This window comes from Nesoenas mayeri (genome assembly GCF_963082525.1).
Source record: "Nesoenas mayeri genome assembly, chromosome: 25".
Taxonomy (NCBI): domain Eukaryota; kingdom Metazoa; phylum Chordata; class Aves; order Columbiformes; family Columbidae; genus Nesoenas; species Nesoenas mayeri.
Window position 1 is genome coordinate 1,572,367 of NC_137549.1, and position 16,590 is coordinate 1,588,956.

A 16,590-nucleotide genomic window follows, 5' to 3' on the forward strand; every position below is an offset into this window, starting at 1 on the left:
GGACAGGGATGTCCCCTCTGCTGCAGCCCCAGGCGGCCCGGCCCTGTCCCACAGGGTGTTTCACTGTGGCTTGAGAGCCGGGAATGGGAAGGGAAGGAGCCAGAGGATATGAATAGTTTCTTCTATCGATTAACTCAAGCCTGCCATTGCATCCCTGCCTGTTCTGGAAAACCAGCAGCCCTTTTGCCCACCATGCGCTGGGTTAGAATAATTATAGATGCCAGCTGGGCGAGCAGCCTGTGACCAGGCTGGGGCTGCTGCTCTGTGCCTGCCAGCAGACGGACAGACAGACGGTGCTGGTTCCTGTCCTGCACCTTCCCTGCCCCGTGACAAGCTGCTTGTGGAGCCCATACCCGCGGGGCTCATTCCCGGGGGTTTCCCCGCTCTCTGTAAGATCTAAAGGCTTTCCTAACCCTGCTCTTTTTGTCTGATGCACTGGTGGGTATTGTATAACGCTATTCTTTTCTGTTCAGTTGCATGGCATTAAAACTAATGGTAAATGTATAGAGTCCAAGCATAGTGTCACCATGTCCGCCTTCACCAACCCAATTTCTTTGGGAGTAAGAGCAAAGAAATTGGCCTTTGTCACATAATCCAGAGTCTGTAGGTTTCTCATGCTGTTTCATTAATATCGAGCATTCAGGAATTAGCAGCAAATGCCTTTTAATCCCCAGGATGCCAGTTTCTGCGGGTGTTGCACGGGCAACACGCAGCCTGGGCTGTCCCTGCGTGAAGGGTCCCTGGGCACCCACCCTGCATGTTTGACACGGACATGGGATGTGGACACCAATGTGACACCGAGTCTCCCGGCGCTCCGGGCAGTGGCTGTGGTGCCGGACAGCGTGAGCTGCAGGACAGGGATGGGACAGGGCTGGAAGGGCAACGGGATGGGGATGGGACGGGGATGGGATGGGATGGGATGGGATGGGATGGGATGGGATGGGATGGGGATGGGATGGGGGATGGGATGGGGATGGGACAGGGATGGGAGGGCAACGGGATGGGGATGGGACAGGGATGGGGATGGGATGGGATGGGATGGGGATGGGACGGGATGGGATGGGATGGGATGGGATGGGATGGGATGGGAATGGGACAGGGATGGGATGGGATGGGATGGGATGGGGATGGAGATGGGATGGGGATGGAGATGGGATGGGATGGGGATGGGATGAGGATCGGACAGGGATGGGATGGGATGGGATGGCGATGGGATGGGGATGGGATGGGGATGGGATGAGGATGGGATGGAATGGGGTGGGATGGGATGGGATAGGATGGGGATGGGATGGGGATGAGATGAGGATGGGACAGGGATGGGATGGGATGGGATGGGATGGGGTGGGATGGGATGGGGTGGGATGGGATGGAATGGGATGGGATGGGATGGGGATGCTTGTCCAGCCCACTGGGCTCTGGAGCAGCTACATTCCTCCACGCAAAGGTCCTTCTGTTTGTCCCATTAGTGCCATCATTAAAAACCCGTTAGTCTCCTACGGAGAGCAAACGAGCAAACGCAGCCCAGACAGGCCCTGCCAGGGGCTGCACAGCCCCAGACCCCGAGTTCCCCAGCCCGGCGAGCGCTGGGCTGAGCGGCCTCCCCCCAGTTGTGTACTGGGGCTAATTGGTGCAGAGTGCCCAGGAGCTCAGCTTCCCACCTTGTTAACACGGCAATTAGCTCTCTTTACCCTCCTGATTGCTCATGTGCATATTTGACTCCAATCCACCTTTGCAGTGAGTTATAAATGCAGCGCAGGGGAGGCGGGAGGAGTGGAGCTGGAGCAGGGACAGCAGAGCCATGCTGGGGACCGTCCTGCTGCTGCTGGCCCTGGCCAAGCCGGCGAGCCTGAGCGCGGCCAGTGCAGCGAGCCGGCGGGCTGAGGCGCTGAAGAAGCTCCTGGAAGTTTTTGGCATGGAGGACCCTCCACCCCCCCCCACTCACTCCAAGCAGCCGCCCCAGTACATGGTGGATCTGTTCAACACCGTCGCCAACGCAGACGGTGTCACCAAGAACCCCGACATCCTGGAGGGCAACACGGTCCGCAGCTTCTTGGATAAAAGTAAGGGCGGGGGGTCCCTGTGGTGCTGGGGATGGGGCTGTGGGAGGGGTCAAGCGTGGCTGACGGAGGTGCCACCCCCGGTTTGGCTCCACTTCCCAACCCGTCCTTCCCCGCAGCTCACGGGGAGAAGATGCGGTTCCTCTTCATCCTCTCCAGCGTGGGCAAGAACGAGAAGATCCTGACGGCAGAGCTGCACCTCTTCCGCCTCTGGCCCCGGGCCACAGAGGGGCCCAAAAGGCACCACTTGTGCCAGGTGAGGAGGGGCATGGGGAGGGGATGGGGACAGGGACAGGGACGGGCAGGGGGGTGTCCCCACCTGTGCGTGGGGATGCCGCTGGCGCGCTGGGGTCACCGCCTGCAGCAGGAGCACAGCACAGCTCTGTGAAATTCATGCACCCAAAGTGCCGCTGTGCTGCACAGACTCCTGATGATTTAACCATAGCGGTTTCTTAAATATCGTTCTGGTTCGTGCACACGCCGGCCAAGGCACACACGGGTTGTGGCAAATCCAAGCTGACAACTTCCCACCTCCCACCTTGTTTTCCCCCAGTCCGTGTGCCCTGGCTCTGTCCCTGTGGGCAGGACCCGCAATGTGACCCCCTGTGCTGCCTCCCCCAGGTCAGCGTCTACCAGGTGCTGGAGCAGAGCGAGCCGGACGCGCCGGGAGGGAAGAAGCTGCTGGCGGCCCGGCTGGTCCCGCTGCAGGGCTCGGGCTGGGAGGTCTTTGCCATCACACAGGCTGTGAGTGCTGGTCCTTGCTGCGGTGACAGGGGAACCTCAGCCTTTGGGAGGGGGGTCAGAGCCCCGCAAGAGCCCCAGGGGGCTGCTCCATCCTCCCCAGTCCCACTGCTCTGCAGTTAACGCTGGTGCCAGCTCCTGCCGCCGTGTCCCCTGTGTCACAGCCCTGGAGCAGCTCAGGCCCTTCCTGTGCTGCTGGGGCAGATCTGGGGCTGGGGGACAGAGTGTGGCCACGGGGGTTCCTGGTTGGTGCCACCCCACTGCTGGCAGGGCCTGGGTCTGCTGGCCTGGCGCCTGCCATGGGGACTCCACCGCGCTGCCTGTCCTGGCCGGCGGCACCGTGGTGACCCCAGTTTGGTTCCCCAGGTTCGTGACTGGACTGAAGATGAAAGCAGCAACCAGGGTTTGCTGGTGACGGTCCAGGGCCTAGGAGGGAGCCCGCTCGAGCCCTCCCCGCTGCAGTTTGCGTCCGGCAAGGACCACCACGAGAGCAAGAAGCCCATGCTGGTGCTGTTCACCGATGACGGGCGCCGGGGAGCATCCCAGCCTGCGGTCAGCTTTCCAGGTGGGTCCCATGCACCTCAGCACAGCTCGGTGCTGCCGTCCCCTCGCCCGTGGGGTGCTCCCCACGTGTGGGCTCCTTCAAACCCAAAGCTCCTTCTCCAGCAGAGGGAGACGCCATCTCCTTTCTGGTTTGGTCTGTGCTGGGGTGCAGGTTCACAGACGTAAATCTGGATTTAGCCTTGAGTGCAGCCATGGGGCTGTGAGGCTGTCACCTCCTGTGGCTCTGCCTGGGCTGTGACCGAAGGGCTCGCTGCACCAAACGGCTGCAGACAAAACCTGTGGGGAGGGGTGGCCGCGGGGGGCTGCCCCACATTGTCCCTCCTCCCAGGCTCATGCGATGGCTGATGGTACTGGGTCCTCATTTCTGGCAGATTTACAGCCCCAGGCTCCTGCTCTCCCTGCCAAGATGCCGGTGCCCAGGGTGGCGGGGTTGCGCCGCACACGCTCGCTGGACCGGCTGCAGCCCTGCCAGAGGCACCCGCTGTCCGTGGACTTCGAGGAGATCGGCTGGTCCGGCTGGATCATCTCTCCGCGGGGGTACAACGCCTACCACTGCAAGGGCTCCTGCCCCTTCCCGCTGGGTGAGAACATGCGGCCGACGAACCACGCCACAGTGCAGTCCATCATCAACGCCCTCAAGCTGAGCGAGGGCGTCAGCAGCCCCTGCTGCGTGCCCGACAAGCTCTACTCCATCAACCTCCTCTACTTTGACGATGACGAGAACGTTGTCCTCAAGCAGTACGACGACATGGTGGCCGGGAGCTGTGGCTGCCACTGAGGCAGGAGGAGCAGGAAGGTGGAAATGCTGTGGCGGAGGCTCCCGCTCCTTCTGGAGCATCTCTGGGGGAGTGTCTGTCCTGCAAAACCCCCCAAAGAGACCAGGGAGAGCAAACAGCGCTGCCCCGGGTGGCATCACCCCCAGCAGCGCCCAGGAGGCTCAGGGCTGAGCGCTGGTTAAATTGGCCCGAATGAGCCCGTGCGACCCGGCAGCCCCGGGGCAGCAGCTCCATTTTGGGGTGCCCTGCAAGGGGGTGCAGGTTTCCTGGCCCAGGCAGAGGCTTCCCGCAGGCTGTACTATATGTATATAGTGAGAGCACTAATATATGACAGAAAGCGCCTGTACAGTGTCCTGTAAATGTCGGTACATTTCTGCTTTGTTGGGACTTGCAAAATGAACTCAGAAGAACTATTAAAAGTGCTGTTCTCTGAGGGTCTGCTTGTGGGACTGCTGGCGGGCTGGGGGCGAGCAGACACGCTGCGGTGGTTTCCAGGGGTGCAAGCAGAGAGCTGAAGATCCAGCCGCGGCGCAGTCTCCACTGGGGCAGGAGGTTCAGTTGCTGAGCCCCATTCCTTGGAAGTCAAGCGATGTCAGATCCGTCGCCAGGCTGCAGAGCCGGGGGATCTCTGAGCAGGCGATGGGGGCAGATGGGGGGATGCGGTGATGGGGTCTGGGGGCGAGGGGAGGTGCGGAGGTGTCTGGAGGCGACACTGCTGGGGAAGGGCAGCTCTGGGGGAAGGTAGCCAGGGGAGGCTGCGCAGTGGCGAGGGAAGGTTCCTTGTGGAAGAGAAATGGGGTGGAAACCAGAGCTGAGCAAAGCTGGGGGTGATCAGTGCTGGGGAGGGCACAGAGGGCGGGTGTCCATGTGAGTACTAGGGAGCGGGTGCAGGTGCTGGGGGTCAGGACAGGGGTCCCTGTCTCGCACTCGCTGGCACAGACCCTGAGCCTTGCAGCCCAGGACAGCGGGAGCGGGGCTGTCGCTGCCACAGGGCTCAGCTCCCCCAAGCCGTTTTCCAACTGTTCCCAACAGCAGCCACTTGACAGTGGCCCCAGGATGACACCAGGACTGCCCAGCTCCTTCATCTCCCAGCCCAGTTTGCAGGTGACCAAATCCCATCCCAGCCTGGCAGACACCAGTTTCACCCAAAGCAGAACCCTCAGCTGTGGGGCCTTCCAGCCGCTGCCTGCCCTGCAGCCTGGGGTCCCTCTCCCCATCCCACCCAGGGAAGGGTGAGTCCCCTCCAGGAGCCCATTGACTGGCTGTGGTCCCACACTGGAGGGCAAATTCTCCCCCTGTGCCCCAGGCCTGTCGCCCACTGCCACGGGCTGTGAGCACAGGGCAGAGCCAACCCGTGTGTCCCCAGCCCACGCAGATGTCCCAGCTGCACTTCCAGCACACTCAGGGCTGGGCACCGCATCCCAAGAGCAGCACGTGGACAGGCCCACTCGCACCACACGAGACCCCGTCCTCCCACTGGTGGGCAGGAGAGGTGGTGTGAGCCCTGGAGCCACATTCCCTCCTCACCACTGAAATAGGAGCAGTTTACTGAGCTACACAAAGTGTTTGGTCAATAATCCGAGCCAGAGAATGGTTTTGGCCCGGTTTATTCAATGCCTGTCTCTGGGGATGCTGTGGCTGCCAGCTCTGCACCCCTGGGTGCCTGCGGCTCCATGGCAGCAGCATCCTGAGCCAGGACCAGGCTCCGGGGCAGGGGGGGAAGAATGCAGCCTTGGTTGGAAGGATGCACAGCTAGTCTTTTCTGGGGGCTTTTACTCAAACTGTTAGGCTGGACTCAGCCTGGGCTGAACGCTGGGACAGTCACAGGGCTCTGTCTGTGTCCCCTCAACCCGGGAACAGAGTAGTGCCTGCGCAGTGTCACGCTGGCCTTCGTCACATCACGGGTGTCCCCATGGGCCATCCTCAGAAAGGTGGCAGAGTTCAGCCCCATCCACCCTCCCTGCTCGCTCCACGTGTCCTCAGGGTGTCCCATGCCCCTGACCACCACAGACAGACAGACACCCTGCCTTGGCTGTACAGCATCAGCTGGTCCTTCACTGACCACGCTGCGGGACAGCAGCCTCCAGCATGTGATATTGAGGAAAGTCACAACACCATCAGGGGCACATTTCATCCCACTCAAACAGCCCAAGCTGGCAGTGGCAATTGCACAACAGCAGCAGAGCCTCCCCAGGGGCCAGGACCTGCTGGGGACGGCCAGGCTGGAGGGCAGGACACGTCAGGGCAGGGGGGTGTCTGGGGGTGAAGGTCAGTGGTGACAGGGGGGGTCGGCTCTGCAGCACTCCGACAGCTTCCGCAGGACTCGCTCCTTCAGGCGGAACCTCCTGGAGAGCTTGAGTGAGTGGCTGGTCTCGTGGGCCTTCAGCTTGGCGTAGTAGTCAGAGAACTTGTTGTAGAGGATGGAGATGGGCATGCCGTTGAGGATGATGCCAAAGGATATGCAGCCAAATGCCACTATCCTGCCGAGTATTGTGTCAGGCACCGTGTCTCCGTAGCCCACCGTGGAGAGGCTGACCTGGGAGAGGAGGGGGAAGGATGAAACCCGATGTGAGCAAACCCTGCACCTGCCTGCAGTGCTGGGACCACCTCCCTGCCCCGTGTGGGAGCCGGGAGTCACCTGGTGTAAGAGCTGGTCCAAAGAACAGTATTTGCCTCAACATTGCCATCAGGAACTTGGAGAGACACCAAGAAACAAATGGCCCGAGAGAAAGAACTGTGTGCTACAGGGACTCTCTGACCTGGGAACCGAACATCAGAGAGAACTCTCCACCAAAAGATCACGGATCACGATGGAGGACCAGCAGGATGCTGTTTGGGACGTGGGACCATAGGGATGCCTTTGGACCCGTGGTGGTAGCTATAATCCTCTTTCCTTTCTTTCCCTTTTTCTCCGCTTTGTCACATGCTGCTTCACGGGCAAAATAATATAGTTACACTGTTGGATTGAATTATAACCCCTTGGCATTTCGGTCGCCTTAATTTTGCACTTGGAGATCGAGACAAACAAACCATCATGAGTCCGTGTTGGGGTGACGGGGGAGCAGGACCACAGGGACAGGGTGAGAGCTGAGGCAGAGAGATTTGGGCTTTGCACGGAGCCACTCTGACCAACAACATGATCAGCCTGTGACAATTAAATACTCAAATCTGGTGATTTTACTGAGTGATTTTGTGCTTCCTTGAGGAGGGATGAGTCTGAAGGAGGCAGCTGGTGGTGGCCAAAGGGGATTATAAGAGCAGAAGTGACCTGTGGGATCATTTCATCTGTAGATCAAAATGCCCTTGTAACCCCTGGCTCTCAAGCGCTTTAGCTGATCCTCAGTTCAGAGTTAATCCCAGGTTTATTATAGCGCTCGGCTCGGCAGAGCTGCTGGCTCCTGGCACAAGCAGGGCAGCAAGCGTGGCTCCTGTCCCCGCTGCAGCACAGCCCATGCCGTGTCCCCTCTCAGGTCAGGGGCTGAAGCACCGTGTGACTGTGTTTCCTTGGTTCCCCGGCTCAGCCCCGTGAGCTCTGAGCCCCTTGTGCCCCCCAAGCCCAGCTGGGCAGTGACGCTGCACAAGCCTTGGGCTGCCCCAAGGAGCTGCCCATGGGTCTGGGCCACATCCACCCAACACCTGAGTCCCACAACAGATGAAGTCCAGGCTGAGTCATGTCCCCCTTGTCACTAACCCAGCCCTGGAGGTTCCCAGGTCACCGCCTCTGTCCCACCATCCCACCCCAGCACCAACTTTTGAGCCTCTGAGCTCAGTCTAAATCTCTGATTTCTTTTCTCAGAGCGTGCAGAGCTCTCAGGTTCCCACCATTACTGAGGTGGTGGGAAGTCTGGGCCCTTTTCTGCCTCCTGGCCAGCAGCAGCGGGGAACCCCTCACGCCCCGAGGCAGCCCCAGCGCAGCCCCCTCTGGAAGCAGCACCCACACCTTACCGCTGCCCACCACCACGCGTAGGGGATGCTGGTGAAGTTAGTGCCTGGGACATCATGTTCCACGGAGTGCATGAGAGCGGAGAAGGTGAAGACCCCCATGGCGATGAAGAGGAAGAGGCAGCAGACCTGCTGGTAGCACTGACGGATGGTGAAGCCGAAGGCCCGCAGGCCAGTGGAGTGGCGCGCCAGCTTGAGGATGCGGAAGATCCTCATGAGCTTGATGATCTTGAGGACTTTGCCCAGCTTGCTGACGTTCTCCACCTGGTGCAGTTCCTCGTGGTAAAGCGTGTCTGCTTCGTCCAGGTTTTCAAAGAGGATCTGGACGTAGAAGGGCAGGATGGCCACCAGGTCTACAGCGTTAAATGCTGCCCGCAAAAAGTTCTTGAAGTTGGAGGAGGATATAAGCCGCATGAGGTATTCAGAAGTGAAGAAGATGGCACAGATCATCTCCAGATGCTCCATCCACCTCTTCCCGGTCTTGTGTTTCAACTCCTCCACGGTGCTCAGTGTCATGCCCACAATGGAGATAAGCACAAACAAGCTGGACATGACAGCGATGATCTTGGCTGGGACAGAAGAGTATGGGTTCTCAGTGAGGTTCCAGATCATCTTCCGAAACCGTCCCAGAAATTTGCCCTCAAACTGCCTTGTTGAGTGCAGGGGCTCCAGTTCTGCCTCCAGCTCCTTCTGTATTTTCAGGTACTCACTGAGTTCATCTTGTTTTTCCTCAAACAGGATCCGGCAGCAGCGCTGGGAGTATTTCAGATGGATTCCCCAGTACTCGATTTCCTCCACAAAGTTACTGGGGCACATCTCATCCATGATCCACAGGACCCCACTGCGGTAGAAGTGGAAGATATAGTGGAAAATGGAAGGATCTCTGTCAAAGAAGTACTCGTTCTTCTGCACGGAGTAGTCATCACAGAGCTGCAGCTTCTTCATGGGGTCTGTGTGAAGCGCCAGCTTCCCCAGCCTGGTGACAGGATACCGGGCCACCACCTTGCAAGCGATGTGGAACAATTTGCCGCCCACGTTAATGTTGAGCAGGCACTTGTTCCTTTGGATGGGAGTCTTGCTTTTCTCCTGGTTTCTGTCCGTCACATTCTGCATGGAGCTCCATGGCTTCACCAGGCTGTCCTGCGCAAAGGGGATGTGGACCTCCTCTTCCTCGGGTGTCCGGTGGCCCCGGGGAGCCCCGATCTTCAGGCTGGCAGCCAGACTCGCGCGTCTCGGCCTCAGTTGCCTCATTGTGCCCGACTCTCCGACGCGGTGAGTCCCGCTAGGGGCTGCAGGACGGCAGCTCTGGCTCCATGGGGACGCCCTTGCCCGGCGCAGGGACAGGGGTGGGAGCTCGGAGGAGCCGCTGCCCGAGGACGCTGCCTGTGTCGCGCTGCCACGTGGCACCTGCCCGGCTCCCAAAGCCGATTGCCGTTTGCGTCGTAGGAGTCGGAGGCAGCTAAGTGCCTGCTCCTTAAGACAATAATGAGCTTGAAGCACTAGTCCTCCTTTATGTAAGGAACTATTTCCAGCTCTGCACTTTTCCTTAGTCTGTTCTTATTAGCTGTTTGCATTTGTCGCACACTACTCTGTTTCCAAGGAGGGCACCCACCACAGCAAGCTGAACAGAGAGCACGAACTTGCCTTGATTTAACCTGGAAAGGCCCAAAGAGGTGCAGACACGCAGGATTTGTATCAGCTCTGTACCCCCACAACAGCTGCTGCTCCTGGCACCTGCCATTCGTTAAGCACACGGGTGCAGCTCTGAGAAAGGAAACGGTCGGTACCTCCCGGGTTGTCCCTCAAGGCCCCATGGTGCAGATTTACAGGGAAGAGGTGAAGGAACTATCTCATCCTCCAGGCAGTGGAGCTGTCAGCCCCATCACTGCCACCGGCAGGAGCGGGGACATGGAGGGGGACACCAGAGATGCAGGTGTGCACTGAAAGTTCCCCTGGACTATGGCAACTGAAGAGAAGGAAATAATCCTTTGGATTTGCAAGTGAAAGGGGAATAAAAATTAAATGGGCCGATCTTTGATGTCTCACCCTGGGACACAACCCTACCCCGGCATGTGAACCACCACATTGATTTCCATGAGCTGATCTAATTAAATACAGAGACCTGGAGTACAAAGCTGCTTCCAGGCTGAAAAGCAGCTCAGGCTCCACAGTTGAAGTCTCTGAGCCTGGGGATTAGGACAACAAAAATGCTTCTGGCACCAGAGAGAGGAAGGGAAATTGCTGTCACAAACATGGTCGCAAGTTTTGGCATAAGATCCATAAAAACATTATTTCTTTCAAGCCTGAAACACTCAGCTCACAGATCAGGAAGCAGAACCTGGATGCTCTTGCAGTAGGAAGAGGCTGTGACTGCTGCGTTTACCCCCCGGCCGTGCTCCCCGCCGCACACAGCAGGCGGCTCTGCCCCGTCAACAGTCTCAGCTCCGCAGCTCGAGCTCAGAGGACGACCCGGGACAGGTTGGTGACAGCTGGTGACACAGCCCTGGCAGCACTTCCAGCAGCCCCAGCTCAGCCCTGTCCCGCTGGGATCACTGAGGCCCCGTCCCCATCCCCCTCCTTTCACCTGTGCTAATGAAGGAGGAATAAGCTCACACAGCCTTAAGTTTTTCACCTAAGCTTCCCGCTTGTCCTCTGTTCTGCAGCAGCACCTCTGGTGCTTGTACAAGCAGTTTCTCTTCTCCTTCTCCCTCCCCATTCACCCTGCTCCCTCTATTTCGTTTTCCTGTGGCAGTCAATGTGTGCTCGAGTCACTTCGGACCCCGGCAGCGCTCGCTTTCCCTGTCTGCCCACCCTCCACGAGTCGTGACAATCCAAAGGTGATGCAGTTCCCAACAACAGAATTCAAGCTAAAGCACAAATCCAAGAAAAACAAAAAAATCCAGAACTCACTAGTTTCAAGTTCTTTATTCTCCTGTGCCATTCACCAACAACTATTGCATCCCTACTTGTCCCTATGGAAATAGAAGGAAGGTTGTGCACACCCTTGCAAAGGACCCTTGGTACTAAAACCAGCAGCACTGGAATAACTAAAACTCCAGACCACAAGAGAAGTTTCTCCCCGTGGGTGCAGCAGCACACTCGCACACCCCCCAGGAGGGGAAGACTCCTGTCCTGAGGCTGCTGACCGGTGCCTGCTTGGCAAGGCGAGTTCTCACCTCTAAGGCACAGAGATCAGCACCAAGGCAGCTGCTTTCAGTCCTTTGTGCACCCAGTGAACGCTTGTGCACAGAACACGTGGTCAGCACTGAACTAGAGGCACTGGTCAGGAATCTCCTCCCCCCGCCGTCAGTTCTTCTGAAAGCAAACAGCACTGAGCTGTGCAGAAAGAGCTACACGTGCCATGACATGCAGTGTTTGATTCAAGACATGACTTATTTCAAGCTGAAAAAAAACCAAGGACAAATGCTCAAAGGCTCACAGAAGTACAGACTGGGTTGGAGGGGACCTTAAAGATCACCTAGTCCAACCCCCTGCCATGGGCAGGGACACCTTCCACTAAACCAGCTTGCTCAACACCCTCACTGAACATTTCTTCCTTATGTGCAAGTGAAATCTCCGCTCTTTCAGTGTATAACCATTACCCCTTGTCCTGTCACTGCAGGCTTTGGTAAAAACCCTCTCTCTATTCTTCTTACAAGCCCCTTTATATATAGAAAAGACACAAGGTCTCCCTAGAGCTTTCTCTTCTCCAGTGATTGTGCAGGACCTTGTACTTGACCTTACTGAACTTCCCGATGTTCACACGTGTGCACTGAAGGTCCCTATGGATGGGGGGGTGTCCCCTCCCTCAGTGAATCGACTGCACTGCTCAGCTCAGTGTCCCCCATAAACTTGCTGAGGGTGCGCTCGACCCCACTATACACACCACTGGCGAGGATATTAAATACCGTTGGTCCCAGTATGGATCCTTGGGGAACACCACTTGTGTCAGAGCAGTTTTAAGGAAGAAACCTTTAAGAGTGTTAGAGAAGCAACACGCTGGCAGGGAGTGAGCCCAGGAGCTGCTCGCCTCGTGCTGATGGGGGTGGCAGCGCAGCAAAAGCCAGAGCAGAGAGAGAGATTTTCAACTTTCACCCCTGTGCTGACCTGTCAGTAAAAAGCTGCCTGTACACCGGACCGAACGGCATCAAAACAACAGCGCAAACATGGACTACACATCTGATCTGTGCGGGGTCGGTGAGCTCCTGCTGGAACGGATGAAAAGCCTCTATTGCCCGACAAAACCCAGAGGGAAGAATGGGGCAGGTGAAAAACGTCTCTTGGCTGGAAGTGGAAGAAAACAGCTGAACAGCACCTAGTGCCGGTCATCTCATGGAGAATAAAATATTTGGGTCCAAGGCTGCACTGGTGAGAATCAGTATTAACAACCGCTGGAGGCAAGAATCATGAAGAAATTTCTACCACCTCTGTGATGGTGACTTCACAGCACCAGGGAAGGTCCTGCGCTATTTCCAGTGCCAAAGTTGTCCCACAATCTAAGACTCATTTCCAAGGGGAGCATCCTCTTGTTTTTCCAGTGTAACAACACAGATTTGAGAGCTTATGTCCAATTCAGTCAGTCTCTGCGGTGAGCAGGAAGGAGGGAGCAGGCTAGTCCCATCTCATCACCTCACAGTAAAGATCCCTGTTACAAGAACAGAAAATCACCTGGTTATGGACAGTCCTTTGGGCAAAAACCTGGTCTGAGTTGAGTTTGTGCAACATGGAGAAAAACAACCCACAGCAGATTAGTATCTGAGAGTGAGTGCTCAGTGTCCCTGGCAGCAGAGGAGGGACAGTGACCAGCACATCACTACCAAAAGAAGTCAGCGGCTCAGATTAGGCTGCGCAATTATCCCTGCAGCCAAGCAAGAGCCTGCAAGGAAGGAAGGACAGAGTTCTGCTGCTTCAGGGCAGAGTGAAACCCCAAGCAAGTGGCTGACAGCAGCAGGAACCACTGGGAAAAGCTGCACCCAGAGGGGAAAGCTCTAGAGAGTAGAAACAGGGCAAGAAGGCATTTCTCCCTCATGCACAGCAAGCACAAGAAACTTACCCTTGAGGGAAATGAGCCTGTCTGGCTCTTGTCAGGCACCAGCTGTTCCCTGGATGCTTTTTCAGGACTGAAGATGTCAGATCTGCTTTTTGCTTTGGACAGGCCCCACACAGCGACAGAACCCAGAGCAACCAGGATGCTCAGGAGCACTAGAGAGGAGAGGAGAGGGCACAAATAGAGATCCGCTCACTGCGCCCGGTCCCGACATCAGCACTGGGCTCTGCTGCCCAACAGCTTCAGCCAACAGCTGGAGAGCAGCAGCTTCCCTTGGGAACAAGGGACGGAGAGAGGCGAGTTAGTCCCAGATCCTGTGGAACAGCCTTTCCAAGGACATAGTGAGTCCAAGTCAGAGGAACGATTAAGCTGTGGTGTAAGCTGCGCCTAGCCCTCCCCAGTCCAGCTACTGATACACGTCTGGAATTAACTCCAGCAGGATACTCAATTTATAGCCCAAACCAGAACCAAAACTACATGCAGCACCCTGACTCTCACATACTTGCAATAATCAAGGTCCATGTGTGGCTTTGACTCCTCGATGGCACAGAACACCCAGACACAGGCGTGGCTGAAGCCTCTGCGATGAAAGAGCAAGAAATCCATCAGGCTCACAGCTCAGCATTCAGAGCAGTCTCCAGTCCAGACTTGGCTGAGCTCCCAACTCACCTCAAGACTGCCAACAGGCCTTTTTCAACATAAGCAAAAACTTATCTGTCGTTACTGTGATTAACCCAAAGCAATGGAAAAAAAAGTCCTACGGGAAACGCATAATAGGGAAAGCTGGGGAATTTCCCAGCTGTAGCTGCAGCACCTTGACTTCTCCTCATGGCACAGGGAAGCCCAAGGTAGCTCATGCTCCCAGCATGCTCCCATGCAGCTCATCTCCCAGCTGAAGTGGTGCGGGCATCAAATGCAGATCCAGCCCCTCATGCCCAGTGATCCCGTCCTCCCAACACCCACGGAACTTCAACTCCAGACACCACGGAACCCCTGGGGCGAGGAAAGTGGACCAAACGGCACCTCCAGGCACCTCGGACAACCAAGAGGTCTGTGAGAAAGGAACTCCAGAGCGTCTTGGAGCAGCGCTGAGACACAAACAGCACCTGGGAGGCAGAGAGCCCTGAGCTGGACAGACACCAGTGTCTGCTATGCAATCGTGCCCGCACAGCCCCCAGTGCTTCCCCATCCTGTTCGGAGATCAGAGGAGCTCAGCACCTGGACACAGACTCCAGCGGCACAGGCTCGTTGGAAGAAGCCGACAGAACTGCACGTTCCGGAAGAAGGTTCTTCAAAGACCCTTCCCGAGGGAGCCCTGGGGGGTTCAAACGCCTCTCGGCAGGAGGAAGCTGAAGGTGGGGCTGTCCCCACGGTGCTTCCTCTGCTGCAAGCAAGCGGGACGGACGCCGCTAAGGGACTAGGATCAAAGGCTCAGTCCATTTATCGCCCCGAACAGGCCGGGCCAGCCGGGGCTCCGGCGCCACCTCCCGCGGGCTCAGCCCCCCCGGGCCATCGCACCCCCGTTACCTGCGCTGCCGGCGGGCGGCACCGCCGAGACCCGCCGCGGGGTCACCCGGACGCCGCCAGGACTCGGCTCCGCCGGGGTCGCCGTCCCGCAGCCCCGCTCGTCCCCCTCGTCCATGCAGTCGGGGTGTCCATCGCAGAGCCACTCCCGGGGGAGGCAGACGGTGCCGGGCTCGCACTGGAACTGGCCCGGGGGGCAGGCGGGCAGGGTCCCTGCGGGGGTGACGGGGTGAGGGGGACCAGGGACCCCCGGGACCTCCCGCGGCCCTCGCTGAGGGGAGCCCGCGCGCGGGGCGCACGAGGGCACCGGCCAATGAGAGCGAAGGGCGTGTGCGGGGAGCCAATAGGCACATCCGAGACACGGTGTGTCTGCACGCGCGCGGCCGGACCCGCCCCCCCCCGCTCACCGTTCTCTGACGGAGGCGCCGGGAGCGGCAGCACCGGGAGGAGCAGTGGCAGCACCGGGAGGAGGAGCGGCAGCACCGGGAGCCGCGCCATGCCACGGGCTCCACCGGCAGGACACGCCGCCGCGACCCTACACCGCTGGCCGCGCGCTGGTAGGGCGCATGCGCACGGGTCCACCAATGGGGTGGGCGAGTGGGCGGGGCGCAGCCGCGTGCCCTTGAGGAGGCCCCGCCCCCCCGCTCTCCCCCGCGCCCCGGGGGGCGGTGGCGCCACAGGCTGCGCGGGGCGGACACGGCAGTGCCCATCCGGCCCTGGCTTCCGTGAGCCCGGCTTAGGCGCGGCTCACGGTCCTGCTCTTCACTCACCTTCCAGCCTTCACCCCAGTTTGCACAGGACACCCAGCCCATGCTGCTGCAAGGGTGTCCCTGGCCCCGTGCCGGCCAAAGGGCTGTCCCGGTTGTTCCTGTGTTCTCACCGCACGCTCTAACCCTGCACAATTGCTCTTACAGAAACATGTTTCCTTCCAATCTCATCGAAGCTTCGTTCCAGCAGGTGAGTTCACCCTGGTGCTCAGCTCCAGATGCGGCTGCTCCTCCCGTCTAGGGGCTCTTCCCAGCCACTGTCCAGACACGAGCCCCTTCCCCTCTCCCTTTCCTTTCCCTTCCCCTCTCCCTTTCCTTTCCCTTCCCCTCTCCCTTTCCTTTCCCTTCCCCTCTCCCTTTCCTTTCCCTTCGCCTCTCCCTTTCCTTTCCCTTCGCCTCTCCCTTTCCTTTCCCTTCCCCTCTCCCTTTCCTTTCCCTTCCCCTCTCCCTTTCCTTTCCCTTCCCCTCTCCCTTTCCTTTCCCTCTGATTTCCCTGCCCACGTGGCTGCTCCTGCTCACCCCAGGGTGGGAGGGGGTGTGTGGGGCCACAGGCTCATGGGGACACCCCCAACTGTCCTCCCCGGGGGGCTCCTGTCCACCAGCAGCACAGCGTCTCTTCCCCCCCATGCCGCTCGTGTGCAGTGTCTACTCTGTCCCGCAGAGCTGGGGCCCTGCTCGAGTGGTTCAATCACAAGACAGCCTTCCCTGGTCACTGCGGAGCTGAGCTGTGCCTGCATTCACCTCTGCCTCTCCCTGGGACTTCTTAAACCTTCCCCTCAAGGCAGCTGGATAAACCCGCTGCCAAAGCTCAGCCTAACTATGGTTGGCACTGCCCCAGCCTCCTCCCGCAGCCCCAGGGAACAGGCACATGCTCCAGCACATAACCGGAAAATCCTCAGTGTAGCTCACCACGCTTACAAGGTCACCACAGCCGGAGCCTGGGGGACCCATTGTCTCTGGGGATGATCTGGATCAGAGCGCTCAGCAGCTAAAAAGTGCATAGCTGTGGCAGGACAGGCTCACGGGATGTTGGGCGCTTATGGTAAAAGCGCCACAAGCAACCCACGTCTCTTACTGCAAAACCAGCATCACGTCCTTTGTGGCTGGAGTGTGTTTTATGCACCTCTATCCTCAAGTGGTGTCTCAGGTGTATAACTGGGTTTCATCTTGAA

The 16,590-nt window shown here is 58.4% G+C and overlaps 3 protein-coding genes across 3 annotated transcripts; 1 reads left to right on the forward strand and 2 right to left on the reverse strand.

The window, feature by feature from the left end:
• Positions 1–1,745: 1,745 nt before the first annotated feature.
• Positions 1,746–4,140, forward strand: LOC308049707 (bone morphogenetic protein 2-like; the record flags this gene model as incomplete). The annotated part of the gene is given in 6 exon segments (XM_080359505.1): positions 1,746–1,787; positions 1,790–2,060; positions 2,177–2,313; positions 2,679–2,801; positions 3,165–3,363; positions 3,734–4,140. Coding segments are annotated over 6 exon segments (1,179 nt in total).
• A 2,267-nt stretch (positions 4,141–6,407) lies between these two features.
• Positions 6,408–9,331, reverse strand: LOC308049415 (potassium voltage-gated channel subfamily V member 2-like; the record flags this gene model as incomplete). Its single annotated transcript, XM_080359053.1, has 2 exons — positions 6,408–6,674; positions 8,084–9,331. The coding sequence occupies 2 exons, from the start codon at positions 9,329–9,331 to the stop codon at positions 6,408–6,410; spliced, it is 1,515 nt and encodes a 504-aa protein (XP_080215179.1).
• Positions 9,332–12,710: 3,379 nt separating this feature from the next.
• CD320 (CD320 molecule) lies at positions 12,711–15,149 on the reverse strand (the record flags this gene model as incomplete). Its single annotated transcript, XM_080359157.1, has 4 exons — positions 12,711–12,725; positions 13,134–13,282; positions 14,655–14,864; positions 15,059–15,149. 4 exons carry the CDS (start codon positions 15,147–15,149, stop codon positions 12,711–12,713), a joined length of 465 nt encoding a protein of 154 aa, XP_080215283.1.
• Between the last annotated feature and the right edge of the window lie 1,441 nt (positions 15,150–16,590).